Source organism: Hyperoodon ampullatus (assembly GCF_949752795.1).
Source record: "Hyperoodon ampullatus genome assembly, chromosome: 12".
In the NCBI taxonomy this organism is placed as follows: domain Eukaryota; kingdom Metazoa; phylum Chordata; class Mammalia; order Artiodactyla; family Ziphiidae; genus Hyperoodon; species Hyperoodon ampullatus.
This window is the reverse complement of record NC_136925.1, coordinates 64,434,216-64,458,904: the sequence shown is the minus strand read 5'-3', so window position 1 is coordinate 64,458,904 and position 24,689 is coordinate 64,434,216. Positions and strand designations below refer to the sequence as shown.

At 41.2% G+C, this 24,689-nt stretch overlaps 1 protein-coding gene across 4 annotated transcripts in view; it reads left to right on the top strand.

The window, feature by feature from the left end:
* Positions 1 to 24,689, top strand: part of NHSL1 (NHS like 1) — a gene marked incomplete at its 5' end in the record, with an annotated part of 243,045 nt that overhangs the window by 109,819 nt on the left and 108,537 nt on the right. For 2 of the 4 annotated variants that reach the window (XM_079716117.1, XM_079716115.1), the window contains one exon: positions 6,434 to 6,635. The exons of the other annotated variants lie outside the window; for them this stretch is intronic. In XM_079716117.1, coding sequence (XP_079572243.1) covers positions 6,434 to 6,635 — 202 coding nt within the window. Of the gene's footprint in view, positions 1 to 6,433; positions 6,636 to 24,689 lie in introns of those variants that run through there. 4 annotated transcript variants of the gene reach the window in all.

Here is a 24,689-nt window from a genome sequence, read left to right as displayed (position 1 = left end):
AATTTATTATTAACCCTTTAATTCAGATTATACATTTTTAACAGTTACAAATTTTACTTCTGCTTTTTGTAACTTAGTGATAAAGGAATGGAATTTAGTTATAAAGGTCAAATTATCTCTTTGACCTGGAACATGCTAAGATCAAAAGAAAGAGGGAACACCGGAATCAGCAGACGATTCTGTTGTTCACTCTTGTGACCAGTGTTGGTTAGTGCTGGCTGTGTGTTAGGTACCGTTCGGAACATGGAGGGAAAAGGATGAGATCCCTGCTTTGGGGGAGCGTTATTGGCTAGTACTGTGCTAAGTCGAAGATGGTCCAGGGCCCTACCTGGGTGCTTTGGGAATTCGGCATTTCAGACCCTATTCCAGACTTGAATCAGACTCTGTGTTTTAATAAGATTTCCAGTGATTTATGTGCAAGACAAGTTTGTGAAGAACTGGTTGAGTAAATAGAAAAAATAATAATTACAAGGATCTGGAGAGGGATGAAGTACAAAGGAGATTATGATTAAAAATTTTTTTATTTGGAGTTTTATTTCAGTTTCAGAGTAGGTTCATCCTTGAACTTAAAAGTGAATGCTCAGTTTTAGGGGAGCTTCTTGTATGAACTTCTTGGATGGGGACATTTTCTTGGTCAAGGTTGGGGCAGAGTTTGCATTCTTGGCAAGCCCCTAGCAGTGCACAGTACACATCAGTGACAGTATCCATCAGTGACAGCTTCTGACCAGGAACAGGCCTTACCCCCTTGCAGCACGCCCCATCCCCGGGGGTTGAGAGCAGTAATGTGCTGCCATATTGCTCCTGTATCAAGTGATCCTGGGGGAACAGTGTCACTAAGGCTCCGTGTCAGAACTGTTCAGGAGTCCTTTTCAGACCTGAAGACACTGAAAGGTGGGATTTAGGCTTGTGGTGATACATAAATACAAGTGTTTGCATTTAATCTTTCCAGCTGAGGGAAACACTATTAATTCCATTGAAAGGGGCCTATTCTGACTTTCAAAGCTAGAGCTCAACGTAAAGGCAGTGCTTTTTTTTTCTTTTAAGTATGGAAGCCATGGCAGGTGAGGAGAACCCTAAAAATAGACCTCTCTCTGAATAGTTAGTTGGCAATGTTTCATCTTCTCTGACTTCCTTCTTGAGTAAATCAGGTGCTTAATTCGGCAGGGGGTGGGAGTTGGATGAGGAAGGAGGATTTAGTGTACTGTAGGAGTTGGCTTGCTGTGGCCCTGGGGGCAGTATGGGTTATAAATGTCTGGCTCGAACTGTTTACTTCTAGATGTTGAGATAAGCTTTCATTATTCCTGTGAACAAATTACCTCATAGAAAGTTTGCATTTGAATCTACTCTTCAATTATTTACAAGAGATGACAGTTGGAAAAACTACTGCACCCTGTCCTAGAAGCTGATGGGCCCTGTGACTCATGGGGTAATCTGATAAGGGTACACACTTCACTGCTTCTACCCAGTCAGGGCTGCTTTAGAACAAGACACAGTTCAGAGTGACTCTCCTTGCTGCGGTATATGTTTTTTTCACCCTTGTCTCTGTTTGTGCGCCCCATTCCAGCCAAGCCAGCAACGCTACCAACTCTGACCATACAGCACTGTTCTCCACTGGTTTCTGACATCAGGGTTCTGCCTCTCCTATTCTTCCTTTCCAGGTTTGAGGGAGAGGTGTAATAATGAAGAAGAACCTTTTGTATTCTATTACAAGTTAATCACTAAAGGGATGTTGCCTATAAGCTTAAGTTATACATAACGGCCCATCTCTGGGAACCCTGCTTCCCAGGTAATGAGCATTAAGCTAAAATACCTTTGTTTAGCTCACAGGAAACATCCTGACCAGGCCCACCTGTGAATGACTGCAGGGAGGATGAAATTAACACATCCCCTCTGGAGGCTGATGGGAACCAGGAAGTGTTTGACTTTACTCCTTCCCCTTTTAGTATAAAAGGAGCCTGAATTCTCCCTCAGGCAAGATGGTTCCTTGGGGCACAAGTCCACCATCTTTTCTGTTTGGTTGCCGGCTTCCCAAATAAAGTCTGTATCCTTTGCCCCAGCAATTTATCTCTTGATTATTGGCCTGTTGTGTGGCTAGCAGTGCAAGCTTAGACTCTGTAACAGAGGGTCAGGGCAGAAAAGGTACACATGGAAATTAAAAGTTATAATGCTCTTTTGTGGCCTTTGAGGCCAAAAAACTGATGGCACTTGAAATTAGTTCCTACTCTTGGCTGGCATTTTACACAGATGGCAAGGGCAGCAATTACATGCCTGATTGAGTTGAGAGATTTGTCTAATCCTATATCCTGTCATGTTTAACAATTTTTATTAAATCAAAAACTTTCACTTGAGCTTAACTCATCTTTAAGGATGTCAGTATATATCGAAACATGAAATATTGTGTCTTTTGGCAAGGACTTTCCAAATGTATCCAATCTATCCCTTTGACCCTTGGTGGAAATATAAATAAATCTTTCCAAATTAATGGGTATTTGACTCAGGAATTCTCAAAGAAGATGATTCTAGAACTTCCCTTAGTAATATATTTTGGTGCATCCCAGTTTTTATAGTTAATTTTTCTTTAATGTATTACTTAAATCATTCCTGCAATAATAGAGTCATTTCTTGTCTTTTTGTCAGTAGTGTTGGGTAAATTCCTCACCACCCTCAAGTGCTAAGAACTTAATATAAAAGAGGCAATACATCATAAACCCGGTTTCGGTCCACCTGGGGGTCGTTATCTAGAGGCTGCTCCTCCAGCCATTTCAACCCTTGGGCTTCCATCTCCAAGTGAAAGGACAAGGGTGCTGGCCCCGAGGCAACTGTAACAAAGCCTTTCCTTCCACTAAAGCTATGTATTTCACTTCTTGAGTGCTCATGATTCCCATGAAGCATATAATTTAAGCAAGATTATTTATCTGATTTCCTGTTGCCTGAAGCTCAGCAGGGGCAAAATGGTAGGAAGGGAGCAGTTATTGGCATGTATGATGACAACAGAAGTTTCATTTTGACAGCCTGACAGTGAGGGCAGAGAAGGGAAAGCACTGCACAGTAAGGAGTGTGGATAAAAAAATCTGTTCCGCATGTCTGTTTAAGAGGTCTGGGAAGAGTGTACTCTATTGTAGATTTTCTTGGAAAAAAATGGTTAAGTTATGATGTTTTATTACATTGAAGATTATAGTGGAACCTAATATTTGAAGAAACAGGTTATATTCTGAAAGTAGGGATTTTCCACTGTGGGGTTATGATGAAGATTAGCAATAGTATATGTAATGTGTGTGGCACAGAGTAGCCATGACCCCGATGCTGCAGGCAGGGGTAGATTTGTATGACCCTAGGGTTGATAGTCCAGATACTTAAAGTGTGTGGTTCATCATAGTTGTTGCATAAATATAGGTTGAATGAATGTAATCGCTTTTTAAGCAGTTCACTTATGTTTTTCTAAGCTAATTGGAGTACATATCTAACACAGATAGTTAAAATACGAATATTTCCTACAAAGCTGATTTAAGTCATTATATTTTATCTTGGTCATAGGGGAACTCTGGTCCAGTTGTAAAAGTAGTTAAGTTATTTGACCTTCTTTTACATAAGTGAAGATATTAATCATCAAGGCTCAATATAACAGAAACAGAATAGCTAATAGATGGAGAATTGGTTATACATAAACATATCCATCGGTCTTGTGAATGATGGGAAATCCATTAAGTTTCTTTGAAGTCCAGCATAAGTGTGTATTTACTTTGAGGAAGAGTCAAGAGTCTAGTCCTTGAATGGACCAATTTTGCTTCTTGATTGCTTGGCAGTGAATATCTCTCTAGCCCCTCCCGTCAGCTCTTTTTCACATGTGTGTAGGAGGTACCAGAGGAAAACACACCAGTTACTAATAACATCAATTCATCCATGGTCTTGTATGTGTATGTGTGCACACTCCAAGGAAGCTGGTCTGGGGACACTGTTCAAAAGCACTTGCTGAGGGCTTCCCTGGTGGCGCGGTGGTTGAGAGTCCGCCTGCCAGTGCAGGGGACAGGGGTTCGTGCCCCGGTCCGGGAGGATCCCACATGCCGCGGGGTGACTGGGCCCGTGAGCCATGGCCGCTGAGCCTGTGTGTCCGGAGCCTGTGCTCCGCAACGGGAGAGGCCACAGCAGTGAGAGGCCCGTGTACCACAAAAAAAAAAAAAAAAAAAAAAAAAAGCACTTGCTGAATATAAAAAACAGCATGAGGTTTATTTCAGGGCTTAGATATTTCTAAATTAAAACTGTAACTGCAGGATGTAGACATCAGTGGGGATACCACTGTGTTCCTTGTTTGGGGTCTATGCATGGATCCTTAAAGAATGCATACTTGGATGTCAGGGGGTCCCGTGAACATCTGAAATGGTAAGCAGCATTTGGGATGTTTTGTATTTTCTGGCACAAGGGTCTTTTTTTTTCTAAGTTTATTTTATATTTTGAGTTTCTCGAATTCTTTGACTCAGAAGGAATATTGGATATTTGAACTTTGATGTTAGCCATTGATGCTATATGTAATTATATCATTTTTGCCCTTATAATAGTGATCAAATCACGTACGTTCTCTGGACCTGAATTTCTCCATCAGTAAATTGAGGGGCTTAAACTACATGATTTCTTGAGTACACTTTGAGTTTTTATACTGAGTCCATGTTTTTGCTACCTGGACTGTTCTGCACCTTTGCCCTTTAGTCCTAGTACCTGTTCTCTGTCGTGGTTTCCATGGTAATATGAGCTGTCCATCCAAGGAACACTTGGCAGCTGCTCTGTGTTTTTCTTCTATAAACGTTGCAGTCCTGGTAAGCGTGTAGAGCCTTTTTCTTAAAATCTCAGTGAATTGCTGTAGATGTAGGATGCAAAATCCTGCTTTTATTTTTAATCAAAGTTTATTTTCTATTGTAATTTGTTAGCTTTAATATATTTGCTATTACAGGAGAGTGAGTACAGGAGGGTGAGATGGACCCAGTTCTCTACTTGCCCTTACTCTGAATGACACCTTGGGGAGAGGATACTGACCCAAGTCTCTGTGATGAAAAGTTGCAGAAGTTCTTTATACCCCTAGGACCATGGAATTATGTTGGCCTTGGGTGAAATGATGCACCCAAAGGCATTCCAACATGTGGCTCCAGGTATTTTGCATGCCCTGATTAAGGGTTTCCACAGGGCTAGAGCCTACAGCTAAAAGCTACTAGCACAGCTCTCAGATTATGGTTCTCTGTGATAGGATGATCATTCAAAGCCAGAGAGGAATGACCCCCAGGGGCTGCCGGTGGGGAAGCAGAAGTGGCTCATCAGCCCCCAACTCTGGCTGCTGGTGGAAGACAGGAGAGGCAATGACAGGTGCAAGAACGGCTGCATTTCACCTTCGCTGAAAGCTGGGAGTGACATAATAGCTGGGTCAGTTTTATTCCCTTTGGAAGTACATTTCCTTAGATGATGACATTCCTAAATCCACTTAGGAATGCTGGATGTGTATATAACTACATAATCTTTGAAAGCTCCTTCTCAAAATGCCACTTCCAGAAGTGTGGTCTGATGATAATTAATTAAGTTTTGGCTTAAAAAAAAAAAGTGTCCAGAAGTGTGTATGCGTTTCTGTAGCTTTGCTGGAGTTCAGAAGTTTGAGCTGCCTCTGAAGTACTGACTGCAGCAGGGAGGCGGGGTTTTTTGTCTCCAATGAGGTGGCTTCAGTGTTGGGAAAGCCTATCGCCTTTCATAGGAGCGCTTACTCTGTAATCCAAGCAGTAGCCACACAGCCCGCTTTATTGTTTGTGGAGTCCTGTGGCTCCTGAGTGCTTCACAGACAGGAAAGAGGGCAAGTGAGCTGAACTCTTTGATTTCTCCCAAGTCACCTGTGTGGGTGAACTTTAAACTAGGCGCCTGGGTTGATGCTGAATCTTTCTCTCCAGCCTGAGGAGTTCCTTCTGTCTGCAGCAGACGGCTGGCTTTCTGCCCTTGTGGGGAAGGATGCCTGGGAGAGGAGTAGGATTACAGTATGGGATGCTAGGTACACACCAAAGAGTCGGAGTGCCTTGGTCCTGTTCTTCACCAAGTCCTGACAAGCGTTCCTGAAATGAACACCCTGCTTCATTTTTAAAATTATACTTTTAGTTATTTTTATTTTCATATTTTCTGGGGGCGAGGTAGGGACTGTGGATAATCCTGGTCTAGAGACCAGGTACCACAACGTGGCTAGGGTAAAAAAAAAAATTTTTTTTTGTTTCCTAATCTCTCATTTTTATTTTCTTTATAATTGGGTGACATAGAAGCAATCTTTCTGCAGAATGCCCTGTCTGACTCTCAGTATTGTCTGAACAAGTAGGAAGGAGCAGTTTCATTGAAAGGACCTGGAACGATTTTTAAAAACGAGCTTTTTGTTGGCTGGACTGTCCTTTGTCTATAGTTGATTTTGATGTGAAAGAAGATGAAAAAGGAAGGCTCTTCAGGTCCCTTCAGACTCAAGTCAAACCCAGGTTCCCTCTCACGTGCTGTGAGTTGGATAAATTTCTCCTCCTTGCCCAGGCAGACAAAGAGGCTGTTTCGCAGTGATGGAGAGCTCTCAGTTTGTGGGCAGCAGGTGGAAGCGGATGATGAAAACTGGACCTACAGAATCCAGCCCAGAAAAGGTGACTTAACTTTTTTTTATTTAACCATTTTTAGGAGTTTGCTATCTAGAATTCTTTGTTTCTATCACTGATTTCTGTTCACAATTTTTGGCCCCGTTAGGAGTTTTTGTGTGTTTTTGTATTGGAATTCAGTGTCACTCATTTGTTTGCATGTCTAACATAAAAATGCTCCTTCAGTTAGATTCAACCTGAGATTGTGTCCTTCTAAGAAGGATAAAATAGCTGTTATGTGTCCTCAGCACTGCCCCACCCCCCACCCCCCAAAATCATATCCACACGCTCATGTGACTTGTGCAAAGTTCAGTGGTAAACTACATCCTGGGAGGAATCTTCTGCTCTTTACAACAATTGAAAGTTAGGACATGGAGCTCTTCTCTGAAACAGCACACTGAGAAAACTTTGGGAATTGTGGATAAACTTTTTGCATATTTCTTTAAGAAGACTGATGAATTACACAAACGCTTGAATTAAACAGGTGTTGGGGTGACATCGAGAAAATGAACACACGAAGTGCTGGCCCTTGATATCCTGGCCAGAAGGAGTTTTTGGATTTCTTTCAAGTTCCTTTTCAGACCATTGCTGGTCTCTGTTCTCAGGTTTAGCATGTTTTGTCTTCTTCAAGGTGAAGAAAAATATCAGTCCTGGCGGAAAAGAGGGAAATATTTCAATATTTCTTAAACACACCCCTGTTTTATATTTAGAATGTCTGAGGTCTTCCTTTTAGAATGTTTACTGGAGAGACTGAATTGTTAGGCTCTAAAATGGTTTCTCCATTCAGAGCTGTGTCACAGCCCAGTGGGGGAGCACTATTTAAGGTTTACAAAGGAACCTCGTCCAGACATTCCGCATGCTTGTATTTTCCCTATTTATCACATTCTTCCCGAGCCAAGAGAAGCCTCACTAAAACCTTTCAGGGACCTGTCCTCCCCCTTCTTTTGGGAAATAAAACTGCTGAAACGTGAGAGACCTAAGTTAAATATGTGCTTATGGGGACAGTAATTATATTCCATGGACTGAGAATTAAACGCACCCTTCTTCATGGATAATGTGGGTTAAGCCATTTGCTCTTGTCTGTTAAACTGTGGCACAAGAGGGACTAGTTAATGCGCTTTGAAGATGTCAGTTGTTTATTATGTCAAGAAGGGGGTCCACAGTGGTCTGCTGATACTGAGCCGAAATACACAGGTTTTTAGTTCAGATGCTGTATAATTGCCAGGCGTAGAAAAGCCATGTGTGCTTTCTGGCTGGAGTTGTGTAGTTTAGTAAGTCTACGAACTTTACTTTTCTAAATCAGGAATAAGCTGTGGTTTTGGTAAATGGGTGGGTTGTAATGTTCAAAGGGTGGATACAGTAGTGCTGTGGTCGCGAGAGGGTGTAGTTTTAATTCCTTTGGTCTTTGCCAGAGGTTGCTTTTTTATGACTTGTTTTGTTTTAAATCAACTGCTGTCAAGTTTCTGTTCAAGATTGTGTACATGTGAGCACGCGGCTTTAGTATTTCCATCATAGATGCGCCATCTAAATTAACGCTAAAGGAAAAGAGACTGAATTTGCATGGATTAGTTTTAGTTGGGAAATGAAGCAAATACTGTACACTTGACTTGTAAAAAATAAAGAAGTCATTGTAAAGACCAGGGGCGATTTGTAGAGGGAGGACTTGTTTATGTAACAATACAAAAGCTTGTGCCCTTTATCCCTTACAGTAATAGGGGATACAGTAGCCTCATGAAGATAAATGGTGGCATAATACGGCGTGTACATTTATATGGCTCTTAGAAATAGTTGGACATGGATAATATTATCACTTTTGACATGTGCGGTTAGGGGAAAGTCCTTAAAAAGCTGCCTATAGATCAGAATTCGTGGTCTTAGATTCTTTTTTCATATTTGACTTGCAAAAGAAAATTGGCTCCCAACTTTGACATGTTGCCTCAGGGGCATTATAACAGTTGATCTTTATTCCACATAATTCTTTCCTTTGGAGAAATACAGAGTGACGTTTGTTTACGCTTACAGATCAAAAGAGGGAAAATCTTTCAGAAAAGTTATACAGGATTGGAGTTTTGTTTCTTTTTTTTTTTTTTTTTTGGAGCATCAGATAAGCTAAAAGTCTAACAAGGATTATCAGTCAGTGCTAAGAATGCCCAATGGCCATATTAGGATTTGTTTGCAAGTAAATATGCATCGAAGACCTATTGGTCTGATGGGGATTGTGTAGCATCTTTCTTTTATATCTGTCTGCCTAGACCACAGGCATCCACATCCACTTTCCTTTCAGCCGGTTCCCTAAACCCCTGACCTTATATTCACATTGTTTGATATACACAGGTTTCTAAAAGCCTGCTCTCCCTTCTTCTCCCATGCATACGTATACTGCCGTCAAGCAGTGACAGCCAGAAGTAGCGCAGTGTAGCTTAACAAGTCAGCCTTGTGTTAGCGGTCCTGTCTGTGTTCTTCCCTCTACCCGCCGCACCCCCCTCAAGGGATCTCTGTCTGATGAGGTGTCCGGTTCTACAGGCTTTCTCCCTCCCAACCAGCAGCTGCTGCAAGGCAGGCGTGCTTGCCCTCCTCCCTGCCTACATCTCCAGGTCGCATTGCTTTGCACGATTAGCCCACTGAATCCCTGCTGTCAGTGTAGGTAGTATGTTGAATAAGATGCACGTTCGTGTTATAAAACAGTTCTTTCAAGTTTTGTTTTAGAAGTTCTTTACAGTGAATCTCCATGCTAGATGGCTTATCAGTAACGTCAGATTAAAGTGTTTGAGTGGTTACCTGTATGGATATCTATCAGTACATAGACCCATAGCTTTACGATCCAGTGTTACCGTTTATACTCGAGAAGCTAAGGATAAAATTCCTGAGCCTAAAAAGTAACTAGAAGATACATATTTATGTGTCCAAAGCAATCACAAGTAAGGACCTGTGTGCTTTCTCTTGTTCTAGCCCATGGCAAGTTTACAAAACTCCCTTGCATGGACATTTGTACTCTGGAAGGTAAAAATGAATTGAGTAACAGCAGTGACCCGTCCTTATATTCTTCGTGTGATGTGACCCACTCTAACAGCAGATGATGTTTCGACTTAATTAGCCATAAAAATCAAGGGTGTGAATCACTGTCCTTTTGGATGTTACATTTAGTGAATCATGAGCTGTTTTACTAGATGCCTGTGTAGTCAAAAAGTAGAAGTCAGTTGTAGATGAGACCATATGTTGCTTTTCACGTGGAGTTGTGAGAGTATTTAGGAGGAATTCTCATTGAGTACCACGTGTCGGATACAGAGAAATGTAGGACACAGGCCCTGAAGTCATGGAGTTCATACTTCAGTGGAGAAGCAGATAAGGCATTTAAGGGAGAATTAAAGAGAAAGTGCAGGATAATTGTGAAAAAGTGAGTGGCTTAGATGAGAAGGTACTTTATATGGAGCATTTCCATGTTTTGCATGGTCTTCTGGCTGTGCATTGATTTCAACAATATTTAATGAGCTCTTGCTTTGTTTCCAGCACTGTGGAAGGTTCTCAAGGGAAACTAATGACCAGCAGTATTTATTCTGTGCTTCCCCTGTCTTGCTTACTCACTTGTCAATTAAAACCAAAAGAGGAGGAATAATAATGGCGTATCCTCTCATTGAGCAGAGCGTGTTTTGTTGGAGCCCCAGTTCCGTGTTCAGCTGGGCAGAGGCATGATTGATGATCCTGGTATTGGCAGGTCAAGAGACTGGGTAATTGACATGCCAGGCTGCAATTTAAAAAATGCTTTCATTCTGTTCTTCTGGACATTGCCATATGTATTAACAACATTACAAAATTTGAATCATTTGGATTTCCGTTCCCTCCCTTTCCAGGAACGACAAAAATGACCAGAGACTGACCTTACTAGATATCAAGGGTAATGAACAATCCATACACTAGATAATCAATTGTGTGGAGTTGGCTGTATTTAAAATAATTTCATCCCAGTGTCCTCCCTAATAAAATAGTTGCAGAAAACAGAATCCTTGCGCATAATTGGATTAGCAGTGACTTCAGATACTACAGTGGAGGAAAATGGCATTGCAGACCAAAAGCAGCAAGGTCAAGATCCTGTTTCTACATAAATACCTGTAATTTATTTTTGATCATAAAATCCTTAACAGTATAAGATTTAAGAACATTTCCTTCGTGGCATTAAAAAAACCTGAAAAATATTAGCAGATATTGTCAAAGCAGAACCCCAGATTTGATAGTAAAATTAAACAAGTAGTATTTATCCTGAAGGTCACTATGTATGTTGGAAAAATAGCTCAGTGGAGTTTATCTTGGTGTCTTAATAAAAAGAGGTAAGAATAATATTCTCAGTGCAGTGAATGTCATGTTTTCTTTCTTTCTACTGAAGTTGAGATTCTGTGAGAGAGACAGTGAGTGCCACTTAATATTTTAATCTGGTTCATCGAGACTGCCCTTTGTTAACCTTTGATTGTTTTTTCTTTCTTTCTTTCTTTATTTGGCTGTGTTGGGTCTTCATTTCTGTGCGAGGGCTTTCTCTAGTTGCGGCGAGCGGGGGCCACTCTTCATCACGGTGCACAGGCCTCTCACTATCGCGGCCTCTCTTGTTGTGGAACACAAGCTCCAGACGCGCAGGCTCAGTAGTTGTGGCTCACGGGCCTAGTTGCTCCGTGGCATGTGGGAACTTCCCAGACCAGGGCTCGAACCTGTGTCCCCTGCATTGGCAGGCAGATTCTCAACCACTGCGCCACCAGGGAAGCCCCTGTTTTTTCTTTTGAAGTTGGGAATCTCTGTTGTCTCACTGCCTTGCTTTATTGCAAAAATGATCCTGTTTGTTATTAAATTGATGAAGTTCTGTTGAAATGATATTTTAACTAATACCCTTCTTTTATTTACTTGTTTTTAAAAGTCTGTGGGTTTGTTTTGAGACTTAGATACTTATTTAGATTACTAGAAGTATTGTAGAGTAATGAAGGAAGTTACTTATTGTCAGAGCTTGGGTTTGGAAGTGAGTAACCTGTGTTCTTTTTCTTTCTTTTTAAAAATTCAATTAATTAATTAATTTACAAATTAATGTATAGTTAATATAACCTGTGTTCTTTTCCATGGAAATGTCTTTACTGGGTTTTGAAATTGTTCTTTTCAAGCAGTTATTTTAAAAATAATTTAAAAAGACACTGCACATTAATTAGGGTTCATTTTTATGTCTCTTACAATTCATATTATATTTATATAATTATGTATCAATATTATAGTCATAGAAAGTGTTATATTTTCATGTAATTTCAGGGGTTTGTGGTTTATCGATCATTTTCTATCAAATTGAATGATGTGTGTGTGTGTGTGTGTGTGTGTTTTGTTTTTACCACAGTATTTCCTATCAAATACTTCAGGTAGCTCCAATCCTATGAGTTTTACCTCAAGGCCTGTTGTGTCTGCACCCATCTGCCCATCCTTACTGTGGTCCAGGCCCTCATCAGCTCTTACCTGGCCTTCTGAATGGTCTTCTACTCTTGTTATCTTCACTCTTGCCGCCTTTGAGCTATTCTTGAGTCTACATTGTAACCAGAGTGATCTTCCTAAAATACAAATACCATAGTCCCCCCTTATCCATGGTTCCACTTTCTACGGTTTCAGTTATCCATGGTCAACTGTAATCCGAAAATATTAAAGGAAAATTCCAGGAATAATTCATAAGTTTTAAATTGCACGTCATTCTGAATAGCTTGATGAAATCTACCAACATCCTGCCCTGTCCTGCCAGAGACATGAATCATCCTTTTGCTTAGGGTATCCCGCCCACGAGTCACTTAATAGCTGTTATCAGATCGACTGGTGTGGTATCCTGGTATCGCAGTGCTTGGGTTCTAGTCACCCTCATTAAACTTAATAACAGCCCCAAAGTGCAAGAATAATGATGTTGATAATTCAGATAAGCCAAAGAGAAGCCATAAAGTGCTTCCTTTAAGTGAAAAGGTGAACTTCTCAATGTAAGGATAGAAAAAAAAATCATATGCTGAGGTTGCTAAGATCTACGGTAAGAAGGAATCTTCTGTCTGTGAAATTACGAGGAAGGGAAAAGAAAACAGCGAGTTTTGCTGTTGCACCTCAAACTGCAAAAGTTACAGCCACCGTGTGTGATATGTGCTTACTTAAGATGGAAAAGACATTAAATTTGTACAGTAAGATATTCTGAAAGAGAGAGAGAGACCATATCCACATAACTTTTATTACAGTATATTGTCATAACTGTTCTATTTTATTATTGGTTATTGCTGCTAATCTCTTATTGTGCTTAATTTATCAATTAAACTTTATCATAGGTATGTATAGGAAAAAACAGCGTACGTAGGATTCGGTACTGTCCTCGGTTTCAGACACGCACTGGGGGTCTTGGAACGTATCCCCCGTGGATAAAGGGGGACTACTGTCTAATGGGGTCTTTCTTCTGTGGCTCCCAGTGTGCATGGAATGAAGTCCTTATCACTTAACATAGCAGGAGATCCTCCTCCATCGGACGCCTCCCTGTCCCCTCTCCCGTTTAACTCCAGAAATAGCAAACAGACCCACGGCTCTTTCACAGCTCCAGAACTTTCATCTCCCATTCCCCGAGTCAGGATGCTCCAGTCTCCTCCTCTGCCTGTTAACTTCCTGCTTTAAAACTGTGAAGTCCTCCCTGATTCCCAGAGGGTAGAGCTGATTTCTCCCTTCTCTGTGTTACTCCTGACCCCCTGCATACCTTTGTAATTGCGTCTATCACACACCGGGTGGTACTTATTTGTTTACTCGTCTGTGACTTGAGCTAGACTGTGAGTTCTTTTAGGACAGAGACCAAGTCTTCCTTATCTTTCTTATCCCCGAGGCTAAGTACCCAATAAAGGGATGCTGACTGGGTGAACGAAACCCACCTGGGACACTGTTAATAGTGCTGTTTGCCCAGGCCCATGTGCCAAACAGCGCTCTCTGAATTTGCTTACGGCATGGTGGGTTATAGGTAGCACTGCATGCTTACTTTGTCGATTATACTGATGAATATAATCTTACAAGTGCTCCTGACTCTGGACTTTTCTGAGTGTAACAAAAGAGAGGGTGCAGTTCGTGGGAACATAAATTTGGTGGCAAGTCTGCTGTTTCCTGTTGCTCCACGCAAACCGTGCACGTATGAAACACTTTGTACAAGTGTTTGATCCTGGCTGTTTTGACCATGAGTAAAGTTGACTTAGTGAAGAGGGATGAGGTGTGGGTTGGACGATGCCATGCCTGATAAGGAGAGGCAGCTCGGCGCTATCGCAATCTTTTCTTAACCGGTTTTCCTGCTTTCACTCTTGTTCTCCCTCACCCCCAGCCAGGCAGTCTTAACACAGCAGCCTCAGCAACCCTGTAAAACATCAAGCATAGGTCGAGCAGTGTAACTTCACTGCTTAAAACCCTTCTCGGACGGTTTAGTAAAGTCTTTACAATGTTCTCTGAGGCCCTATGTGATCGGCCTCCCTCACCCCATTGCTTCCCCAACCTCATCACCTGTGCTTTCCCTTCACTCTCCACTAAGTCAGAGCAGGCTCCTTGCTGCTGTGGGAACACGCGGTGCAGCTTGACCTTGCCCTCCGCTTAGAATCCCAGCTGTGCACGCAATTCTCTCTCTCCCTCTCTCACTTTTGCCAGGTCTTCGCTCAGAAATCTTCAGGGATCTTATTTAAAATTGCCACATCTTGGGGCTTCCCTGGTGGCGCAGTGGTTGAGAGTCCGCCTGCCGATGCAGGGCACACAGGTTCGTGCCCCGGTCCGGGAAGATCCCACATGCCGCAGAGCAGCTGGGCCCGTGAGCCATGGCCGCTGAGCCTGCGCGTCCGGAGCCTGTGCTCCGCAACGGGAGAGGCCACAACAGTGAGAGGCCCGCGTACCGCGCAAAAAAAAAAAAAAAAAAAATTGCCACATCTTCAGAGAGTTGGCACATGTCTGGTCTCCTCATTTCCCCTGCCATCCTGTGGAACAGTGTGATTGGCTCAGTAGCACTGATCCCACCATAAGACTAGACTCCAAGGGAAGCATCTTGCCCTCTGCAGCTGTATTCCTTTCCTTCGGTGCCCTGCCTTGTGGATGATGGGGATATAGTCTAAGCGAGGACACCAGCATCTGAACTTGGGTGCACCTGCTCTGGGGTTGCTTAACGCCAGCGGCCCTACACAGAGCTGCCTATAGGAAGTTGATCTTTTCGTGAAGCCAAGCTTTAAGTATTTACCAATGTGAATAATTTTCCTATCCCAAGGTAATGTTTGTCACTACTTATCAGCAAATAGAAAGGCATGTGTGATCTAAGCAGTCTTTGCTGCCGTCACTTGATGATAGACTTAGCACTTATGTTTTCAAATAAACATATATGTTCTCCCAGACCTACAGTAGTGTAAGCCATGACTCCATCTGGCACAACTTCTGCTGACATCTCTTATCACATGGTCATATCAATGTTAGTGTCCCCCATTGAACTCTGAAACTCTAAGGGAAGATAGTTTGCCTTTTTTGCCTTTGTGCTACCTGGACATTTTACAGTGCTTAGAACAGAATATATTAGATGGTCAATAAATATTTATCAGACTAAGAAAACACAAAATGTTTCCTTATAAAACAAATATTAAGAGAAAGAAATTAAGGGAAACAAAGATTTAAAAAGCATATACACAAGTAGCTTGAGACCTTAATAAGGTTCCAAGTGGATTTCCACCTGCAGAAAAAATAATAATAATAAAATGGCCACATCTTCATCCTGACCCTTCTATCCAATATCTCTGTTTTACTCTGAAGCACTTTCCACCATTTCGTATTTATTTTCAGTACTGCCTGTCGCCTCAAACTAGAATTTAACCTCTAAGACGAGTGATTTTTTGTGTTTGTTTTGACAACCAGTGTTTCCCCAGGCCTGGCCCCTAGTAAGTGTTCAGTAAATTTTCATGGGAAGAGAATGAATGATGCGAAGACCACTAGGTCAGGAAATCTGGATGTTTTGCTTCTGTCACTCGCTAATTGTGTGACCTGAAACAAATCACATGATCTGTTTAAGCTCTAGTTTTCATTTCTGTAAAATAGGATATTACCTATTCATCATACATATCGGTAGCAGGTACAGCTTGTTTATTGAATAGATGAGTGTGTGTTTTATAGATACGTATCAGCCTACAGATTGAATCTGGTTGTATTTAATGGTACTGCCCCTGGGTTGGCAATCCCTTCACTGTCAATAGTTGAGTCAAAAGATGTCTTTATCCCAGTATAGAATATATATATACTAATCTCAGAATTTTCAGTATAGAAGTAATTGCTTTTAAACTACTTGTGTAACCTAGGCAACCCAAATGGAAGCTATCACTTCCTTTAGATAATTTTCAAGTAATTTATACCTCCGTTTTTATGTCAAATCCTGAAATGATTAAAATACTAAATTGAAAGTCGTGTCTAAATCAGTCAAGCCCCCACCCCCCTTAAGTATTAACAGTAGCTAACATTTAATGTGTGCTTGCCGTGGCTCGACACTCTTAATGACACAGTACGTGAATGAACTCATTTAATAAATACTGTCTGGGTACCATAAGTAGTCAATAAAAATAACAGTTGGTTTGATAAGGAAGAATTAGATCATTAGGGAGAACTGAAAACTGGGCAGAGAAACTTATATGTGGTGAGACGGGGAACCAAGCATAATTCTTCAGAAAGAGAAATGGCAATGAAAGCACTTAGGGCATTTTGGGGTCTTTGACTTGTTAGCTTCTGTTTTCAGGGTAAATGCTCTGCTTTGAGACTATTTGGGTATGTGCTTATTTGAAGCCCTCTTGAGTCTAGCCTGTGTCTTATCCAGTGTCTTGTACTTTACAGATAGTGAGTAAATACTAGTTGTGTGAACACATGATAAGCAGTGCTGAAGGAAATTGCTCTGGTTTTGGCATGCAGAATGGATTGGAGTGTTTGGAACTAGAATCCTGCCATATAGGGGCTGGAGAGGTTGAAAAGAGGCAAAAGTGCTGGTCGGGGCTCCCCTGGTCGGAGCACAATGGTTGAGAATCTGCCTGCTAATGCAGGGGACACGGGTTCGAGCCCTGATCTGGGAAGATCCCGCATGCCGCGGAGCAGCTGGGCCCGTGAGCCACAACTACTGAGCCTGCACGTCTGGAGCCTGTGCTCCGCACCAAGAGAGGCCGCGATAGTGAGAGGCCCGCGCACCGCGATGAAGAGTGGCCCCCACTCGCCTCAACTAGAGAAAGCCCTCGCACAGAAACGAAGACCCAACACAGCCATAACTAAATAAATAAATAATAGTAAATTAAAAAAAATTTTTTTTTAAAAAGTGCTGGTCGAAGCAATTATGTAGGCATGTGAGGAAAGCGGTTACAGAACCACAGATTTCCATGTTAGGCCCTCTTTGTTAAGGTAAGTCATAGGTTTTAATAATTACTTGTTAGTGTAGCAACAGTATCTGTGATTTTCAAAGGTATAGTTATACTTCTCTAGCTTTATGAAATGTGGGTAGTTACACCTTGTATTTCTAATCTTCCTAATTAAGGGTGATATTTATGGTGATCACTGTGATGATAAACGTGATTGGAAAACTTACATGTAATCAACGTACACATTGTTCCTAGACACAGATGTGTGTGGTGTGAGGCTGGGGAGCCAGAAGCTGGTTGCAGTGGTGTCTCTGCGGTCTGCCCCGCTTCAGCCTTTACTGAACTTCTCTGTACCATCAAATGCAGCATTGCAAGGTGTTCTCTGTCATTTATAGCTGATATTTGATGACCGACTAGTCACCAGAGACATTAGATCAACAGCTATTTATTTAGTTCTTGCTAGAACCCATCACTATGCTGGGTGCATCACATTTGGGCCATTTATACGTGTACAATACATGGTGAGCGCTTGCCTAGGAAGCAGGTGTCTGAGGTCATCTCCCTAGGGGCATTTGTTAGCCGGAGTTCTCAGTTAGTTCCCTCCCTCAATACCACCCTTTACTTAGACTTATTCCCAGGATCTGGGTGTGGGTTGTGGATTCTTGTGTTTTGAGAGCTACTATTGCCTTGTAGACTTGATATAAAGCAACATCTTGAGAAAGCCACTTGGAAGAGTGAGCCTCTCCTAGATTCAACGTGAAAATGGCTTGGCTTGTGAGTGACCTTGAGTGACCTGACACACAGCCTTCCCTAGAGCAGGCACTCATTAAGGCTGGTGGAATGAAGAGTGACTCTATCCTGCCATTTTCATGCCCTCCTATTTTCAGAAAAGGCTGTGTTGGGGACAGTAATGAATGGAAGATAATGGAAGAAGGTGGCAATAGATAGGAGGGAAGAAGGGAGGATAAAGATATAAGGAGAGAAGAGATGAGTCTCCATACATTTGTGAACACTTTTCTGATCCCATCTTCTAAATCAATAAAATAATAATAGTCTACTGGGACTCTGACATGTTTCTGCATATGCCCCTTGCAGGACTAATTGTGCGCTTGTGATAGTTAAGGTTTGTTTACTTTTAAGGCATAGCTTAATAAAGTTTCTGTACATGGTTAAAAGAAGTGTGGAGTAAGGATAAAGGCTTATCTGTTCACTGGTTAATATAATTTCAGTGGTGCAAGTGAATTGTCAGATTAGAGTTTAATGTATATTTATCTTTCTCTAAGGGAAGCCCAGTTATAAGTAAAAGCCACAAGCAGTTGAGATTTCAGTAAACTGTATCACTTGATTTTTGGGGGTTTTTTAGTAAAATTTAAAAAGAGAAAGTGAGAATAAATATATTTTATTGTTGTTACAATTCCTTTGCCTCTATTCCTGAAGGTTCTCTTTCACTTTGTAACTAGAGCGCCTCAGCTAAAGTAGAAGCTGGGTATCTGGCGTTTCCGGATTACGTTTTGAGATAAGCCAGAATTCCTACCTGGACACAGGTGTGTATTGCTTCAGTCTTGAGTGGCTGGGGATTCTTTTGCAAAGAATACAGAAGTCAGTTTGAGTTTACCCTGATGGGCAGTTGTTGGATTGGTTGCTCTGGTCATCTTGACTGGTGGTTATTTATTTACATACTTTTTTTTTCACCAATGAAAAGTACATGGAGTGCTTTGACTTCCTGGAAAAAGAACTTTGATTTTCACCTTAAAGTAATTTTATTGCAGAGTTAATCAACACACTGTATTCCAACTATAAAAAGATCATTTAAGTCCTTTTTTTCCTTGCTAGCTTTCCATGCCCAATTCTTTGTCCTTAAGTATGAATGTGTGAATGTTGTTCTATTCTACGGACCCCGGTTCTGTTTGATTTGTAAGCAGTTTTTGAGACAGCTTGTTGCACTTGGGATGTTCTTGTGTGCTTTAGGAAGCTGGAGAGTTTGGGATTGCTCTCCTTCAGTGTTCCTTTGGATCATCAGACCTTGGTTACTTCCCACACACGGGGGTATGCGTTAGTTTGTCCCGTGGATCTGTGTGCTCCTGTCATTGTAACTAGGGGAGAGTTATGTAACTGAGTTTAGAAATCCAAAAGGTTATGTTTCAATTCCAACTAATAAAGGTCTGAACAAAAACACAATTGCTAAAGTTTCCTCTAGTTTCTGAGAAAGTTAAGCTAAGTTTCTCTCCAATAAATGTTTGTTTGGAATGGGAGAAAGAACCTTCTGTAGTAGATCTATGATGTGAATGTTGAGCTTTTCAGTGCCCAAGAAGTTTAATTATAGTTGTTTAAGTCAATTACTTTCAGAAGTTTTGCCTGTGTCCAGGGTAACAAGTACACGTTACTTTTGTTCCTAGTCTATACAACGCATATAAACACACACATATATACACACACATAGTTCATATACATATATACACACATTTGCATCTATATAAAATGAAACAAAAGCTTTGTGAAACTACTTACCTTTATTGCATGGTTACACGTGATACCCTCTCTTTTCTCTTCTGTTTTATTCTGTTATATTTTATTAGACAGAAGACGTCAGTCCCGACCTACTAAATTGATTTTTATCACTACCTATTAGGTCACAGCCTTTGACTGGCAAAATAATGCTTTCAGAAGACTTCACTTCTGGTGGTAGGGTTTTATTATGCTGCGTTCCAGATAGCTCCCTCACAAATTGTGATGAAGTTTCTGCAGCTAGTCCATCATCATATTACTGTTGTAGGAAGGCCTCGAACACCAGAAGTATCTTGAGATGGAATGCAGATGAGTGGTGCATCTCAGAAAAACCACCTGGTCTGAGAACTGAGCAATGCTGTTGAGCACCTGAGCATTCACTCACCGTAGTAAGTCCTCTTCTAGGTTTCCCTCTGTGCCCCCCAGCCCAGGGCCATGCTCTTGGGTAAGGGGAAATGCTTGAAAACTCGCAGGCAGGACTGAGCGATTTCCAGCATGGACCTTGCTCCCTGCTGGAGCACAGCTGTGCAGAGCCTGCTAATGCACTCCGTGCGTTACTTGCACCTGCTCCCCGGCCCAAGGGAAAGCTCATGAATAGCAATGTCTGACGAATATCTGCCCTAATCTGGAGATTTCTCTGTCATTATGCTTACTGGCCTGTTGTCCATCCCCCATAGAGGAAAATTAGTTGAGAAGTTCAGTCCATTTAACTTTACTTTCAAATTGTTGGACTCTAGCCTGTATGTATCAGAGATCCTATGTCTGAACTGGAAGAAAAGCTGCATTTTCTTTGAAACACAGTTATTATAAAAAACTGACGACTGATAAGAGATGCTTTTCTAAATTGTGTTCATATGGACGACATGTTAGCTTATATAAAACCTTAGAGGAAGATGTCTTTTATTATTTGTATTTACATATAACAGAAGCTTGCTTCATTCATAGTTCAGAATTCTAAAACAATTTTTAAAATGTTAATGAACATCTTTCTAAAATTTGTTCTGCAGATAGAGTCTGTTTGCAGGTCATAGTTTACCCAGTACTCACTCTGTATGGTCTCATTTCATTGCTGACAGTCCTGTGAGGTGGGCAGGATGGTGGCGTTTACCTAACCCTTTTGTGCTGAGAAAGCTGTCCCTGAGAGATTAAGTGACTTGCCTGAAGCCTTAGAGATAATAATGGAATAGTTGGATTTGAATTCACTTCTTATGACTTAGTCCCTCCCTCTCTGCATGACACTGTGTAGTATCTCTGCTCAATCCTCAGGACAATGGAAGCTTGTCTGGATGCCAGTGGTGTCACTGTGAATAGTCATTGAACTTTGTGAGTACCTGGTGACACCCTGGTGGTTATTGAGGTTTGTAAGGATCTTTGCTTTGGCATGAGGTGGGTCTCCACTGCCTGCTTCTTAGTCCACTTTTGCTGTAAGGCTGTGAGCTTTCTCTTTTCACCCACATAGTCGTGCCTGCCTCTTGTCCCCACCACTCTCTGCTCTGGGGTTTCTAATATGTTACCTTGTGTGGAGGGTCTGGACAATCCAGTTTATTACAACAGTAATGACCGGAGGATCATAATAAGATCCGAAACCACAGTCCTGTGCGTATTGCTATCTGGTAGCACAAGTATGGCTATCTTGTGTCTTGGCCATATTTTGAGTGGTTGAGTGGTTGAGTTTTTCCAAAAAGTGATCTCTTAATAAGTGGGATGTTCTGTAATATGTAAATATGTTTTTTCCGTGTTTATCTTCTTCTGTTGGATTTTTTTTTTTTTTTTACTACAGTTAAATAAAGCACATGTTTGCATTAATGTTACAGAGTTGTGCCTATATTTGGGCATCCCAGTTCTTTTTGTAAATGTTAAATTTTAAACACATCTATAAAATCACTCTGAGTTTCCAAGTAGGATTACTGCATTGTTTCACTTAAGCAAGCATTGCTTTTCAGCTCTGGTCTCATCATTAACCACTTTCTCTAGTAATGTGTTGAGTTCTCACTCGCCTCTCTTCTCTGCATCTGATGGCTGTACACCAAATATATTTTTTTGTTTTTCATGTGGTTGAAATGGCCTCTCCATATCTTCACTTTCATATCTGCTTCTAAAAAAAATCAAAAGACGGTGACAATAAGACATGTTTCTATTATCTGAAATCAATTCTACTCCACTAAACCCTTTTGACCAAACACTTAAGTGACGTTTGATCCTCCTGAACACAAATGGGAATTATATAAAATGTGACTGAAAAAGCTGATTTGTCTCGCTTTTTCTGTGAATTTCTTAATAAACTACTAATACACCAATACTTGGAACTAATATGACCTTTTAATAGTCTCTGTTGAAATAGTCCTCATTTTGCATCCTAGTCCTCATTTCGGCTCACAGTAGTTGCTCAGTGAATGCTTTGATTTATACATAGGAGAGCTGCAAAAATGCTTGGGTGCAATTTGAATACATTGAAAATAGAGATGTAGAAAATACTTTTTTTCTGTGACTCAAGAAATGAGGCTCAGAGAAAAGTAACCCTTTCCAAAAGTATTGCTGTCTTTTCTCTCATTCTGCAAGCATAAGAGAATTGATAGAGGAAGCTCACTCCTGATATGAAAAGCTTTTGATATCCAAAATAGTTATTCTGTGTTGTGTTTGTAAAATCTCAGATGATGACAATTGTAAAGATGTCTTTCCTTTTGAATGAAGTGAAATTTCAAAGAATTCTGACTGTCCTGGGTATACCTAGAGAAACCAACTTTAGCAGCTCCTCGAGAGAGAGCTTATTGCAGCGATTATCACATATTTTCTTCTCTCGGTGCCATTTGAGAGCATTTTAGTAAATATTTGCATATAGTTTCTCAATTGGAGTTATGAAGGTTTCTAAGTAGAGTTACCTTAAAAAACAAAGCTAATTTGTCAGGACTCAAGGAACCTCCGAGATAGCCTTGTGTGACAGATGAGAAGTCGCAGTCCAGGGAGGTGAGTTCACTTGCTTTAAGACCTCACAACATGGGACTTCCCTGGTGGTGCAGTGGTTAAGAATCCGCCTGCCAATGCAGGCGACACGGGTTCGAACCCTGGTCCGGGAAGATCCCGCATGCCGTGGAGCAACTAAGCCTATGTGCCACACCTACTGAGCCTGCGCTCTAGAGCCCGCGAGCCACAACTACTGAGCCCGCGTGCCACAACTAATGAAGCCCACGCACCTAGAGCCCATGCTCCGCAACAAGAGAAGCCACTTCAATGAGAAGCCTGCCCACCGCAACGAACAGTAGCCCCCGCCCGGCGCAACTAGAGAAAGCCCGTGTGCAGCAACGGAGACCCAGTGCAGCCAAAAAAAAAAAAACGGTCCTCACAACCAGGAGCAGCCCAGTTAGGCTGTGCCCTTGTGTCCTTTCCTTCTCTTTTAAATGGTATTGAGACTGTGTTCCTTTCTATCAGTTTCTTTAATTTTGACATTCCTGACTGCCCTATGAAGGTCAAGTGACAGATTTCTCTGTTGACCTTCCAGAGCAGGTTTTGGAAGCTTTTCACCAACTCTGTATCACACAGAAAGTTTTCTAAATAGATGTGCCGAAGACAGGCAACTTACTAGTGATGGCAAAGGCAAAAGAGGGACAGCATCGACACCATCAACGCTGGAAACAGGCTCCCCTGTGTCACTTTTACTCTGCTTACAAAAGCAAGATTCATTCAGGTTTGAAAGAATTGAAGGCAAAAAAAAAAAAAAAAAACCCCAAACAAACAGAAAACCCCAAGGGTCTCAGCCTGCAGCCTTTCCTTTGTATGAGCTGAAGTCCTTAGAGACAGTTGAATAACTTAATAGAGTCCTCAGAAGCACATCTGCCTTGAGAGAAATAAGTGCATTTTAAAACTGTGAACTTAGTATTCTGTTTTTAACAGAGAAACTTTTTCCTCTTGAGGAACTGTAGATTTTTATTATCCTTAATAGCTGAATTTGCAGAGATGTGTTAAATAAAAATAGAACACGAAGTAAATGCCAGCTATTTCCATCAACAGAATTGTAGGTGACTTTTATTAGAACTTTACTGATGTTAAGTGAAGAAAGAGGGAAAGAGAAAAGGAGAGAGGAAGAGAGGGAGAAGGGGGGTAGGAAGGGAGAGAGGAAGAGGTGAAACAAAAATAAAAATGGAAACAGCGCGGATCCGTTCGTCTTGATCAAAGAGGAGGATCAGAAAAGAGCTGTTTCTGTGGGATACTCTGTCCTCTGTGGGTCTTGTAACTCTGTGATTATCTTGCCCCGTGGCAAGACGCCACCCTGAAAGTGCTCGGCCAATTTGAAGAATCATTTTCTTGCTTATTTTTAAACTCCTAAGGACAGGGAGAAAGACTGAAGGAGCCTAAATGCTGTGGTTTCCTCAAACCATTATTGTTGTAAATCCTATGGGTCCTGAAATAACTCGCTATTCCTGAAGTTTCAAACTGCCCGATTGCTCAGAAGACTTGGCAGTTGAAAGGGAAATGATTAGCTCTTTCCTTTAAGCGCCGTCCCCAAGGTTTAAGTGGGTCAAAATTGAAGAATGTGGTGATTTCAGAAATAAACTACCTTTTTAAAAATGGAAATTCTCTAGTTCTTTATACAGAGCTTTGAGTTGTTCAAATATTTTCTAAATCAAAAATAAAATATTTTAAATTGATATAGCTTAAGTAACTTAAACATTAGATTATTTGATTATCTATGCAGAAATTATCAGGAGCCTGGGCATTTTAACTTGGTGTCTTCCTTTTAGTGTTTATGTCTTTGCTTGATGATTAAAAGTAATTATCGTCCAGTAACTCTCTCTGGTTATGGGCTTATGTTTTACTAACAAGTAAATTGTGGCAGAACTTGTGTTCTTTCTGGTTGGCTGGTACATGATCTTGAATACTGTTGATTTGTAGTCTGACTTCTCTTTAGAATGATTTAGGACGGTGATGTTGTGGACAGAAGAGTTGCACCTGTTTCTAGAGTTGAAGGTTGGCTATTGTTTTAACTTCCTCGCATTACTCAGATGCTTAGGGAAAAATGATGCAAATGACCTCTTTATTTTAGTTTGGTTGGGTTTTTGTGGGGAAGGTTGCCATTGATTTGTATATTTTGGGAGTCAGTCCCTCCACAGGCACATTGATGAAATATACAGCATGAAAGGTTATGAGTTTATTTTGATGTGTTTTAACCTAGACTCTCGAAAATATATTATGCACGTATTTG